A 13,928-nucleotide genomic window follows, 5' to 3' on the forward strand; every position below is an offset into this window, starting at 1 on the left:
GCACAGATCTCATGTCAGATTACCATCCTGGAAGTTCATTTAGATTTCAAGAAATAATCTGTCATTCATCAACAAGGTTTTATGTGAATTACACATTTTTTATGACCAAATAAAGGTTTACATTGGTGTGTTTGTTACATTTGGTTCATATTTCATGTATATGTTAGTCATTAATACCCATCACAACCACCAAACAGGTGTCAACTGTAACCATGACCTGCTGACCAATGATTTGCATTTGAAAAATACTGAAGTTTTGCATTAATTCACAGTCAATGAAAGGGGAGAGAGAGAGAGTGCAGAACACCCAATGACAGAGGGGAGGGAGGTCAGAGCACCCAATGACAGAGGAGAGGGAGAGCAGAACACCCAATAACAGAGGAGAGGGAAGGCAGAACACCTAATGACAGAGGAGAGGGAAAGCAGAGCACCCAATGACAGAGGAGAGGGAGGTCAGAGCACCCAATGACAGAGGAGAGGGAGAGCAGAGCACCCAATAACAGAGGAGAGGGAAGGCAGAACACCTAATGACAGAGGAGAGGGAAAGCAGAGCACCCAATGACAGAGGAGAGGGAGGTCAGAGCACCCAATAACAGAGGAGAGGGAAAGCAGAGCACCCAATAACAGAGGAGAGGGAGGGCAGAACACCTAATGACAGAGGAGAGGGAGAGCAGAGCACCCAATAACAGAGGAGAGGGAAAGCAGAGCACCCAATAACAGAGGAGAGGGAGGGCAGAACACCTAATGACAGAGGAGAGGGAGAGCAGAGCACCCAATAACAGAGGAGAGGGAAAGCAGAGCACCCAATAACAGAGGAGAGGGAGGGCAGAACACCCAATAATAGAGGAGAGGGAAAGCAGAGCACCCAATAACAGAGGAGAGGGAGGGCAGAACACCTAATGACAGAGGAGAGGGAGAGCAGAGCACCCAATAACAGAGGAGAGGGAAGTCAGAGAACCCAACGCTGGAGGTGTTTATCTAGACATTTTCAAAACATCAGGACCACCTGCTCTCTCCATGACAGTTAACAGTCATTCACCAGTCAGCAGATATCAATCCAATTGATCATGAGGGATGAGATGCAACGAGCTATTTGGAGAAGAGATCCACTACCAGCCAACTTGACACAACTGTGGGAAGCATTGGTGTTGACTTGGGCCAGCATCCCTGTGGAACGCTTTTGACACCTTGTAGAGTTCATGCCTCGATGAATTGAGGCTCGATTGAGGCTGTTTTGAGGGCAACTGTAGGTGTTCCTAATGTTTTGTGCGCTCAGTGTACATTTTTACCATAGCAACACAATCATTTCCTGAATAACATTCAAATATAAACAGGGTGAAAAAAAACAATGTGTCTTAAAAAAACAAATTTTCAGAGAGTGAGAGCTGAGACCAGTGAGAGCTTATACCAGTGAGAGCTGAGACCAGGTCCATTGGGTTCCTGTCTGTCTCTGTGTGGTACCTCCAGCCCTGTTCATGACTTTACCTGGGAGTGTCACTGTCAAATAAGGCCTCACTCACTCACCTGAACAATACTAGATATCACTCAACCCTTTTCTGTACAATGAAGCAATTTCTGGGTAATAGACTAGAGTGGAGGAGTGTGTTATCTCCTTTGAATCAAGAGCAACATCACATGCAAATGTAACTGTTTCCTTCTCTAGTTCTGTCCAACCCCTTATCCAGTGAGATGCATGTCACGTCACAGTTTTGTTTTAACTTGAGATGAATAACAAATTCAAGCAAATGAGGAACAGTGTAAGGTTTAAATATGGATAAACATGGGATAACATGCACACAGTAGGAGGGACAGAGAGAGAGAAAGGGGAGAGAGTAATATAGCGAGAGAGAGATAGACAGAGAGTAAGAGATTTCTACAAACAGGTGAGGCCTTTTTTGGGTTGTGAAATCATTTTGTAATTCTAACATATTTTATTGTAGATAAATGCTTATATTATTTATAAGATACTGTTTTTATTACCATTTTTGAAGTTTCCATTGTAGAATAATCAACCATGTGTTCTAACCCTTGTTGGCTCACTGGAAATGTTATGTTGAGGTTTTTCATCCCTACCCACTTCCAATACTTTAGAAACCTAACCTAACAATCACTGATTGTTCCTGTCTCTGAACAGGTGATAACCCTCTATGTGGGGAGCATTATCTCCACCTGTCCTGCCACGTCATATCAGTAAAGAAGGAGAAAGACAGTTTGTGTTGGTGAAGTGTTGCAACCTTGAAGTGCATTCATTTTAATCATATATCCTTTGAATTTCACAGTGATGGAAACGTTGTTGTATCTCACCCTGCTAATCTCAGGTCAGTTTATTGTATCTCACCCTGCTAATCTCAGGTCAGTTTATTGTATCTCACCCTGCTAATCTCAGGTTAGTTTACTGTATCTCACCCTGCTAATCTCAGGTCAGTTTTCTGTGTGTGTGTCCCAGCGATACGTCCTTGCTAATCAGCTCCATATTATCCCATTGGCCCAGTGTTGCCCAGTGTTGGCAGCTCATATCTGATGAGGACAGACTTCACTGTTCCTGAAATAAACCCACTCTTTGGATCGGCTGTCCATTTTGGTCCCATTTGGTTCACAAAATGATCTTGATGACCAACTTATGGCATTTATCAGTTAAATCTCTTTTGTATAGGTATTTATTCATATATCATTTATTTAGTACAAGTTAAATCAAATATTGCTAAATTATTTAATACATTTTTATATTTATGAGCCCTATTTTCTGTTAGGTGTTTTTACATATGTTGGGGTGGCAGGTGGCCTAGTGGGAATACCCATGCAGGGAATGTGCGGTCATGTATGATGGGTGTGTGTTTATGGATGTCGTTGGTGTGTGTTTGTGTGTTTGCACACCATGGTGTACTGTACTGTATGTTAACATATCCATAGATAGTGTGGTTGGGGTTGAGGAGATGCTGGAGAAAATATCCCTCATTAATCATTATTCTGTTAACAGGGTTCTACACACCTTCCTCATGCCTTCATCAGTATCACCTCATTAGCAACAATACGAACTGGACTGATGCCCAGAGTTACTGTAGAGCACATTACACTGATCTGGCTACAGTAGATGACATGGAGGACCAGAACAGGCTGATTACCAGTGTCAGTTTTGATGATTCGTTCTGGATCGGACTGAAGAAGGGAGACTCAATGAAGTGGCACTGGTCTCTGGCAGACAGACGTTTCTACAGAGAGGGGGAGACTGAGTTCAGAAACTGGGACACTGGGACGCCCCAAAATGGTAACTGTGCTTTTATGAGTACAGCTGGTCTGTGGAACAACACCTCCTGTGATGACCAGCATCACTTCCTCTGTTATGATGGTGAGTGTTTACATACTAATGATGAAGCCTGTTCTAAGTGCTGGAGCTGCCATTGACTTGAAACATAGACCCATGATAGCTTTAAGTTGTTAATCAGTTATTGATCTGTTATCAAATCAATGACATGTACTATAGATGATCAGTAGATGATGTTTCATTGGATATTTATATTGATTATTACATTTGACTTTTGCAGGAAAACAAGGAACCAACCAAACATACGTCTTAATTCAGGAGAACAAGGCCTGGATAGATGCTCAGAGTTACTGCAGACAGAATCACACAGACCTGGTCAGTGTGAGGAACCAGACTGAGAACACAGAGATAGAGAATAAGATATCACTGAGTGGACTTCCTGTGTGGATCGGTCTGTTTCTAGACTCCTGGAGATGGTCAGACCAGAGTGACTCCTCATTCAGAAACTGGTTGCCAGGATGGCCTTCAACAGATCAGGGATACAACTGCACTCTGGTGTATTCTAGTCTTTATTATGATCATTATTATTACTGGTATCATTCTAAATGGATAAATCATCCCTGTGGTCTCAACTATCCTTTCATCTGCTATGGTAAGTTACAACATTCTCCTCCTGGTCTTAATAATATAATGATGACAAGATAATTCTAATTCCCCCATGATTCACTACTGTCATTGTGGGATTGTATTATCTTGTAGGTCCTGCTGTGGAGACCACTGAGAAACCTCAACTGAAGAGACATGTGGTGAGAATGAAGATGACCCCAAAGGATCAACATCTGAACATCAGTGACCCTGCTGTTCAGGAAACCATCTTACAAGATGTGAGTTTCCCCCTGTTCATGAAGAACCACTCAGTAATGATGCAAACTCTACAGATCACCTCTATGATCTCCTCATAGATTCAAAGGTTTGAAGTCAAGAATGTCTCTGCAAAGCAGGAAGGAATTGTAGTTGTAGATCTTTAGAATTACTATTAGAAAGAGAAATATTGTGGGTCTCTGTGTGTCTTTGTGTTTCTCCAGATAAGGAACAAGCTGAAGGAGCAGGGGTTACCTGCAGACACCAAAGTGACATGGAAAAAGCAGCCTGATGGGAAGGTCTTCCACAAGGAGGAAGAGGGGTCTCCCAAGAAAGAAGAGGAGGAGAAGAAGATGAAGAGGATGATGACAAAGAGAGAACTCTAGTTATGTAAAATGTTCTCCTTTAATTTCTATTTTTTAGTTATATTAATTCTCTGTACTGGGATGTATTTTTTCACCCTAAATAAATGTGTTTTATTAAATAAATTGTTTAAGTGTAAACATCAATAGTGTTTTATCATGAGATGTTTTTATTGCTAATTTTCTTGACTTGGTTGTTTTATTACAGGGTTTGTTCTCAAGATAGACATTTCACACATCATGTCTGTAAATTAGTTATTTGTAGTTATGTTGATATACAGGGCTGTGAAAAAGTATTTGTCTCCTTTCTAATTTTCTCAACTTTTACATATTTAAGATGAAGAATGTTATCAGATCTTCAAAGAAAACAGAATATTAGATGAAGGGAACCTGAGTGAACAAGTAACACAACAATTACATACTTATTTCATTTATTTCATAAACAATGTTATGTAACTGTAAGGGTTTTCCTGTGGTGAAGTAGAGGCGGACCAAAACGCAGCGTGGTTATATTGATTCATGTTTAATAAAAAACGATAAACACGAACACTACAAAACAATAAACGTGGAAAACCAAAAACAGCCCTGTCTGGTGCAAAACACAGAGACAGGAACAATCACCCACAAACACACAGTGAAACCCAGGCTACCCAAGTATGATTCTCAATCAGAGACAACTAATGACACCTGCCTCTGATTGAGAACCATACTAGGCCGAAACATAGAAATACCCAAATCATAGAAAAACAAACATAGACTGCCCACCCCAACTCACACCCTGACCATACTAAATAACGACAAAACAAAGGAAATAAAGGTCAGAACGTGACAGTAACACCCAATGATCATGTGTTAAAAAGTAAACTCAGGGACATTTGTGGGTTTTCAATCATGAACTGCTCATTACAAGTCCTGCCACAACATCTCAAATGGGATCATTAGGTCTGGACATTGACGAGGTCATTCCAAAACTACAAATGTGTTGCTTTTGAACATTTTCATGTTGACTTGATTGTGTGTTTTGGATCATTGTCTTGCTGATACTTGATACTGAGCAGAACTCATGGTTCCTTCTACTAACGTTTTGGACTAGATGGGTCCCATTGTCTCTGCTGAAAACCAAACACTGCATTCCTCAGTAATTTGATTTGATTTGATAAAACACTTCATATCAATTGTCAAGCATGGTGGTGGTAGTGTGATGGTTTGAGGATGCTTTTGCATGGAAGAGTGGGCCAAAATTCGGGGCGCAGGCATAGGACGCACTGGGCTGCGCAGACGCACCGGCGACACAGTGCGCAGAGCCGGCGCAGGATATCCTGGGCCGTAGAGACGTACTGGCGGCCAGATGCTCTGAGCCGGCACCCTCCGACCTGGCTGGAGCGTGCCTGCTCCGTTGCTGTGACTCCTGGTAGCAAAGTCACTCCTCATTCGCTGCTTCAGCCTGTTTCCATGGCAGGATCTTGTCCCCTGCCATAACCTCCTCCCATGTCCAAGATGTCCTCCATTCTCTCTTTTCCCGGGCCCAGGATCTCTGCTGCTCATGGCCACGCTGCTTGGTCCTTTGGTGGTGGGTAGTTCTGTCACGGGCATCATAAGAAGAAGACCAAGGTACAGCGTGGTGAGTATACATTTTCCTTTTATTTAAAATGTCGCCAACAAAACAACAAACAAAGATACAACCGTGAGGCTTAACTTCGGCTATACTGCCTCTAACAAAGTAAACTACCCACACTGAAAGGAGGGAAAAAGGGCTACCTAAGTATGATTCCCAATCAGAGACAATGATAGACAGCTGTCCCTGATTGAGAAACATACCCGGCCAAAACATAGAAATTAAGAAACATAGAAAACAAAACATAGAATGCCCACCCCACATCACACCCTGACCTAACCAAATAGGTTGTAGCTAGATGGAGAGGTAGTGTGACCGAGAGTTGGAAGGGACCATTCTGGTTTCCCCCCCATTCAAGACACAACATCCCTTTCCACATGAAATGTGGAGTGAAAAGTTTTATTATAAATAAAACGGCTCTCTAAGGTCAGGGCGTGACAGCTTTCAATGCCATGATTGTTGGTTTGTTTTCCCTGGGACCACCAATATGGAAAATGTATGCTTAACTACTTTTGGATGAAATGTTCTATTATATTTTATATTATGGTCTGCAGTGAATTTGGGAAAGTATTCAGACCCCTTGACTTTTTCCATAACAGTTTATTCCCCTCATCAATCTACACACAATACCCCATAATGACAAAGAATAAACAGGTTCTTAGATTTCTATGCAAATGTATTACAAATACAAATTTAAATATTAGATTTACATAAGTATTCGGACACTTAATTCAGTTCTTTGTTGAAGCACCCTTAGCAGTGATTACAGCCTCAAGTCTTCTTGTAATTGATGTTACAAGCTTGGCACACCTGTATTTGGGGAGATTCTCCCATTCTTCTCTGCAGATCCTCTAAAAGCTCTGTCAGGTTGGACGGTTTGAAGTCCGGCAAAGAGCTCAATCTTGGTTTCATAAGACCATTGAATCTTTTTTCTCATTGTCTGAGAGTCTTCATCTGCCTTTTGGCGAACTTCAAGCATGCTGTCATGTGCCTTTTACAGAGGAGTGGCTTCCGTCTGGCCACTCTACCGCATTGGCCTGACTGGTGGAGTCTTGCTGAGATGGTTGTCGTTCTGGAATTTTCTCCCATTTCCACAGAGGAACCCTAGAGCTCTGTCAGAGGAACCATCGGGTTCTTGGTCACCTCACTAACCAAGGCCCTTCTCCCCCGATTGCTCAGTTTTGCCCGGCGGCCAGCTCTAGGAAGTGTCTTGGTGGTTCTAAATTTCTTCCATGAGGCCACAGTGTTCTTGGAGACCTTTAACCTCTCTAGGGTATGTGAGACGGTAACGTTCCACCTGTCAACAGCCAGTGAAACTGCAGGGCGCCAAATTCAAAACAACAGAAATCCCATAACTAAAATTCCTCAAACATACATGTATTTTACACCATTTTAAAGATTAAAGACACTTTTTGTAAATCCAGCCACAGTGTCCGATTTCAAAAAGGCTTCACGACGAAAACAAACCAATCGATTATGTTAGGTCAGAGCCAAGTCACAGAAAAACACAGCCATTTTTCCAGCCAAAGAGAGGAGTCACAAAAATCAGAAATATAGATAAAATGAATCACTAACCTTTGATGATCTTCATCAGATGACACTCATAGGACTTCATGGTACACAATACGTGTATGTTTTGTTCGGTAAAGTTCATATTTATATCCAAAAATCTGAGTTTACTTTGGCGCATTATGTTCAGTAGTTCCAAAACATGATTTTGCAGAGAGCCACATCAATTCACAAAAACACTCATAATAAAACATTGATAAACGATACAAGTGTTATTCACAGAATTAAATACATATTTCTCCTTAATTCAACCGCTGTGTCAGATTTAAAAAAAACTTGCAAACCATGCAATAATCTGAGTACGGTGCTCAGACGACAAATCAAGCCAAATTGATGTCCGCCATGTTGGAGTCAACATTAGTCAGAAATAGCATTAAAAATATTCACTTACCTTTGATGATCTTCATCAGAATGCACTCCCAGGAATCCCAGTTCCACAATAAATGTTTGTTTTGTTTGATAATGTTCATCATTTGTGTCCAAATAGCTACTTTTGTTAGGACGTTTTGTAAACAAATCCAAAGTCACGAAGTGCGTTCACTAGAAGCAGACGAAATGTCCAAAAGTTCCATTACAGTCTGTAGAAACATGTCAAACGATGTATGGAATCAATCTTTAGAATGTTTTAAACATAAATCTTCAATAATGTTCCAACCGGAGCATTCCTTTGTCTTCAGAAATGCAATGGAATGCAGGTCGCTCTCACGTGAACGCGCGAGACTGAGCTCGTGGCTGCTGGCAGACACCTGACTCATTCCCCTCTCATTCGGCCACACTTCACAGTTGAAGCATCAAACAAGTTTCTAAAGACTGTTGACATCTAGTGGAAGCCTTAGGAAGTGCAACATGACCCCATAGACACTGTGTATTCGATTGGGCAAGAGTCAAAAAACAACAAACCTCAGATTTCTCATTTCCGGGTTGGATTGTGTCTCAGGTTTTTGCCTGCCATATGAGTTCTGTTATGCTCACAGACATCATTCAAATAGTTTTAGAAACGTCAGAGTGTTTTCTATCCAAATCTACTAATTACATGCATATTCTAGCTTTCATGGCAGAGTAGCAGGCAGTTTAATTTGGGCACGCTTTTCTTCCAAAATTCCCAATGCTGCACCCTACCCTAGAGAAGTTACATGCTGCATAAATATTTTAGTACCCTTTCCCAGATCAGATCTGTGCCTCGAGATTATCCTGTCTCAGGGCTCTACGGATTATTCCTTCGACCCCATGACCTGTTATTTTGCTCTGACATGCATCGTCAACTGCTGTACCTTATATAGACAGGTGTGTGCCGTTCCAAATCATGTCCAATGAATTGAGTTTACCACAGTTGAACTCCAATCAAGAACTGTAGTAGAAACATCAAGGATGGTCAATTGAAACAGGATTGACCTGAGCTCAGTTTCGAGTCATATAGCAAAGGGTCTGAATATAAATAAATCATTTGTAAATAAGGTATTATTTAAATATTTTGTTTTTATACATTTGTAGAAATTTCTAAAAACCTTTTTTTGCTTTGTCATTAAGGGGTTTTGTGTTTCGATTGATAAGGATTATAAAAAAACTATTTTAGAATGAGGATGTAACATAACAAAATGTGGAAAAAGGGAATATGTCTTAATTATTTTCCCGAATGCTGAACATAAATTAATTAGGCCCTAATCTATGGATTTCACATGACAGGGAATACAGACATGCCACTGTTAGTCACAGATAACTGTTAGTCACAGATAACTGTTAGTCACAGACAACTGTTAGTCACAGACAACTGTTAGTCACAGATAACTGTTAGTCACAGATAACTGTTAGTCACAGACAACTGTTAGTCACAGACAACTGTTAGTCACAGATAACTGTTAGTCACAGATAACTGTTAGTCACAGACAACTGTTAGTCACAGACAACTGTTAGTCACAGATTACTGTTAGTCACAGATTACTGTTAGTCACAGATTGTCCTTAGGACCTAGTCACATTATTTTTATGCACTCATTATGCCTGTCCATACCATAACCCTACATCCACCATTGGGCACTCTGTTCACAACGTTGCAAACCACTAGTCCATACCACACACTACATAGTGTCTGTGGTTGTGAGGCCGGTTGGACGTAGTGCTAAAATCTCTAAAACGATGTTGGAGGCAGCTTATGGTAGATAAAGTAACATTAAATTCTATGGTAACAGCTCTGGTGGACATTCCTGAAATGAGCATGTCAATTGCACGCTCCTTCAAAACTTGAGCAGAGGGCAGAGCACCCAATGACAGAGGAGAGGGAGGGCAGCGCACCCAATGAAAGAGGAGAGGGAGGGCAGAGCACCCAATGACAGAGGAGAGGGAGGGCAGAGCACCCAATGAAAGAGGAGAGGGAGGGCAGAGCACCCATTGACAGAGGAGAGGGAGGGCAGAGCACCCAATGAAAGAGGAGAGGGAGGGCAGAGCACCCAATGACAGAGGAGAGGGAGGGCGGAGCACCCAATGAAAAAGGAGAGGGAGGGCGGAGCATCCAATGACAGAGGAGAGGGAGTTCACAGCACCCAATAACAGAGGAGAGGGAGTTCACAGCACCCAATGACAGAGGAGAGGGAGTTCACAGCACCCAATGACAGAGGAGAGGGAGTTCACAGCACCCAATGACAGAGGAGAGGGAGGGCAGAGCACCCAATGCTGGAGGTATTTATCTAGACACTGAGTGTACAAGACATCAGGACCACCTGCTCTCTCCATGACAGTTAACAGTCATTTACCAGTCACCAGATATCAATCCAATTGATCATGAGGGATTAGATGGAACGATCTATTTCGAGTAGAAATCCACTACCAGCCTACTTGACACAACTTGTGGGAAGTATTGGTGTTGACTTGGACCATCGTCCTTCTGGAACTCTTGATACCTTGTATCACTCTCAATTCAGCCCTCACTGACCTGAACAATTCTTGAAATTACTCAACCCTTTTTAGGAGTTGGGTCCTTTTTGGAACAATGAGGCAATTTCTGGGCAATATGTCTATCTAGAGGACTGGGTTATCTCCTTTGGATCAACAGAACCATCACATGAACATGTTCTGTATAGCCTCTCTAACTGTTTCCTTCTCTGGCTCTGTTCAACGCCTTTTCCAGTGGGATAAATGTCACATCACAGTTTTGTTTGTTTAGAGATTAATAACAAATTCAAGCAAATGAGGAGCCGTGTCATGTTTAAAAAGGGACAAACGTGATGACAGACACACAGTAGGAGAGACAGAGAGACAGAATGGGGAGAGAGTTGGATAGCAAGATAGAGATAGAGAGACAGAGAGAGACAGAGCGAGAGTAAGAGAGTTTTCTTCAAACAACAGGTGAGGTTATTTGTGATTGTAGATATTTCATATTTCATTGTAGAGAAATGTGTATATTTTTTAGATACTTTTTTTATTCCTAGTTTTGAAGGTTCCAGTGTAGAATAATCCACCATGTGTTCCTACTCTCTGGAAACGTTATGTTGAGGTTTTTCATCCCTACCCACTTCCAATACTTTAGAAACCTAACCTAACAATCACTGATTGTTCCTGTCTCTGAACAGGTGATAACCCTCTATGTGGGGAGCATTATCTCCACCTGTCCTGCCACGTCATATCAGTAAAGAAGGAGAAAGAACAGGTGATAACCCTCTATGTGGGGAGCATTATCTCCACCTGTCCTGTCAGGTCATATCAGTAAAGAAGGAGAAAGACAGTTTGTGTTGGTAAAGTGTTGCAACCTTGAAGTGCATTCATTTTAATCATATATCCTTTGAATTTCACAGTGATGGAAACGTTGTTGTATCTCACCCTGCTAATCTCAGGTCAGTTTACTGTGTGTGTGTCCCAGCAAACATGCCCACATTGGGCTGATACTTTCTTGCTAATCAGCTCCATATTATCCCATTGGCCCAGTGTTGCCCAGTGTTGGCAGCTCATATCTGGTGAGGACAGACTTCACTGTTCCTGCAATAAGCCCACTCTTTGGATCGGCTGTCCGTATTGGGCCCATTTGGTCCCTAAAATGAAGTTGATGACCACCTTATTGCATTTTATCAGTTAAATCTCTTTTGTATAGGTATTTTTACATCATTTTATTAGTACAAGTTAAATCAAATATTGCTAAAGTAATGAATAAACTGTAATATTTATGAGCCCTAATGTCTGTTAGGTGTTTTCACATATTTTGGGGTGGCAGGTGGCCTAGTGGGAATACCCACGCAGGGAATGTGCGGTCATGTATGATGGGTGTGTGTGATGATGGCTGCAGGTGTGTGTGTTTATGGATGTCGTTGGTGTGTGTGTGTTTGCACACCATGGTGTACTGTACAGTATGTTAACAGATCAATAGATAGTGTGGTTGGGGTTGAGAAGTTGCTGGAGAAAATATCCCTCATTAATCATTATTCTGTTAACAGGGTTCTACACACCTTCCTCATGCCTTCATCAGTATCACCTCATTAGCAACAATACGAACTGGACTGATGCCCAGAGTTACTGCAGAGCACATTACACTGATCTGGCTACAGTAGATGACATGGAGGACCTGAACAGTCCCAGCGCACCGGAGACACAGTGCGCAGAGCCGGCGCAGGATACCCTGGGCCAAAACAACACACCGGAGACCAAGCACGCTGAGCTGCCACAATCTGCCCTGGCTGGATGCCCACTCGCACGTGGCACTTGCAGAGGGCTGGCATACAGCGCACCGGGGTATGAGCGCACCCTGGAGACACCGTGCGCTTTACCGCATAACACCTGACCAGTCCCACGCTGCTTCCGGTAAGCACAGGGTGTTGCCTCAGGTCTATAGCCTGACTCCGCCAATCTCCCTGTGTGCACCCCCCACATTTTTTGGCGGGGGCTGCCTCTTGTGCCTGTTTCGCTGACTTGCTTCATATCTCAGCCTCTCAGCTTTAGCTGCCTCCAGTTCCTCTTTCGGACAGCGATATTCCCCAGCCTGCCTCCAGGGTGATTTCCCGTCCAGGATTTCCTCCCAAGTCCACGAATCCTGAACCCTCTGCTCCTCCATACCACGCTGCTTGGTCCGCTTGTGGTGGGTAGTTCGGTAACGGTTGTCTGATGAAGAAGGATTGGACCAAAGCACAGCGTGGTAAGTTCTACTTGTGTGATGGTGGCTAACACATCTGATTGGTATTGCGTCTGTTCCTGTTTTTATGTTTCTTCTGTACATGTCATTTCCTGATCTCCAGTCAAACCACAAAGCAACTCTCAAAGCACTAAGGAATCCCCTTCAATTCCAATAGTGAAATCATTTAGGTGATTTAGGGCCCTGAGCAGTGACCCCATGAGAACCTGCTCATCTCGCTCCTACCTGCCTCTCAACCTCCCCATGTTCAGCAACAGACTTGTAAAAACCACAAACAAAGGGATGGAGAATTTGAGGCGATGCTATTGATATAGCTTTTATAGTCATTCTTTACAACATAGTGTTTTTTTCAAAAGGAATTGAACGTAGAAAGTAGAACTTTCTCTCTCTCTATCTCTCCATATGCTTTATTCTCCTTCAATCTGTATGCAAACTATTTTGACCTCAATGGAAGAGATCGTGGTAATAGAAACCTGACAGGACCTATTTTACATCACAGACAGCGATGCTCACCACTAAAGGGACTGTTAGCCTAACAACAACAACAACAGACAGAGTTCAGGCTTTTTGTTATGTGTAGCAAAAGAGGCACACGGACACACACGCACAGTCTTGTATTGCTATCCTTGTGGGGACCAAACAATTGATTCCCATCCAAAATCCTATTCTCCCTAAATATTAACAGTAACCCTAAACCTAATAATAACCTCTAAACTGAACCCCAAACACATAACCCTAAAACTATACCTAACCGTAACTTCTATCCCTAAACCTACCGTAACCCCTAACCCTAACATTAATCCTAACCCTAAACCTACCGTAATCCCTAACCCTAACCTTAATCCTAATCCTAAACCTACCGTAACCCCTAACCCTAACATTAATCCTAACCCTAACCTTAATCCTAACCCTAAACCTACCGTAACCCCTAACCCTAACCTTAATCTTAACCCTAAAATTTACTGTAACCCCTAACCCTAATCCTAACCCTAACCTTAATCCTAACCCTAACTCCTAAACCTACCGTAACCCCTAACCCTAACCTTAATCCTAACCCTGACTCCTAAACCTACCGTAACCCCTAACCCTAACCTTAATCCTAACCCTAACCCTAACCTGAATCCTAACCCTAACTCGTAAACCTACCGTA

At 42.4% G+C, this 13,928-nt stretch overlaps 1 protein-coding gene and 1 long non-coding RNA gene across 2 annotated transcripts; both read left to right on the top strand.

The window, feature by feature from the left end:
• The first annotated feature begins 1,830 nt into the window (after positions 1-1,830).
• Positions 1,831-4,604, top strand: LOC110500897 (macrophage mannose receptor 1-like). The gene is made up of 6 exons (XM_036958261.1): positions 1,831-1,883; positions 2,280-2,318; positions 2,978-3,346; positions 3,543-3,914; positions 4,022-4,146; positions 4,348-4,604. The coding sequence occupies exons 2-6, from the start codon at positions 2,282-2,284 to the stop codon at positions 4,507-4,509; spliced, it is 1,065 nt and encodes a 354-aa protein (XP_036814156.1). The 5' UTR covers positions 1,831-1,883; positions 2,280-2,281; the 3' UTR covers positions 4,510-4,604.
• A 6,093-nt stretch (positions 4,605-10,697) lies between these two features.
• On the top strand, positions 10,698-12,243 carry LOC118942952. The gene is made up of 3 exons (XR_005038649.1): positions 10,698-11,007; positions 11,454-11,492; positions 12,087-12,243. It is a non-coding gene; the product is annotated as an uncharacterized LOC118942952 (long non-coding RNA).
• Positions 12,244-13,928: the final 1,685 nt, after the last annotated feature.

Source organism: Oncorhynchus mykiss, chromosome 21, assembly GCF_013265735.2.
Source record: "Oncorhynchus mykiss isolate Arlee chromosome 21, USDA_OmykA_1.1, whole genome shotgun sequence".
Taxonomy (NCBI): Eukaryota; Metazoa; Chordata; class Actinopteri; order Salmoniformes; family Salmonidae; genus Oncorhynchus; species Oncorhynchus mykiss.

What these genes read in the sequence shown, in the direction of transcription:
- LOC110500897 (XM_036958261.1), top strand. Translation starts at nt 2,282, where the DNA reads ATGGAAACGTTGTTGTATCTCACCCTGCTAATCTCAG. An exon ending in CTATCCTTTCATCTGCTATG is followed by an intron (nt 3,915 to 4,021) that starts GTAAGTTACAAC and finishes ATTATCTTGTAG; the next exon opens with GTCCTGCTGTGGAGACCACT. An exon ending in AGGAAACCATCTTACAAGAT is followed by an intron (nt 4,147 to 4,347) that starts GTGAGTTTCCCC and finishes GTGTTTCTCCAG; the next exon opens with ATAAGGAACAAGCTGAAGGA.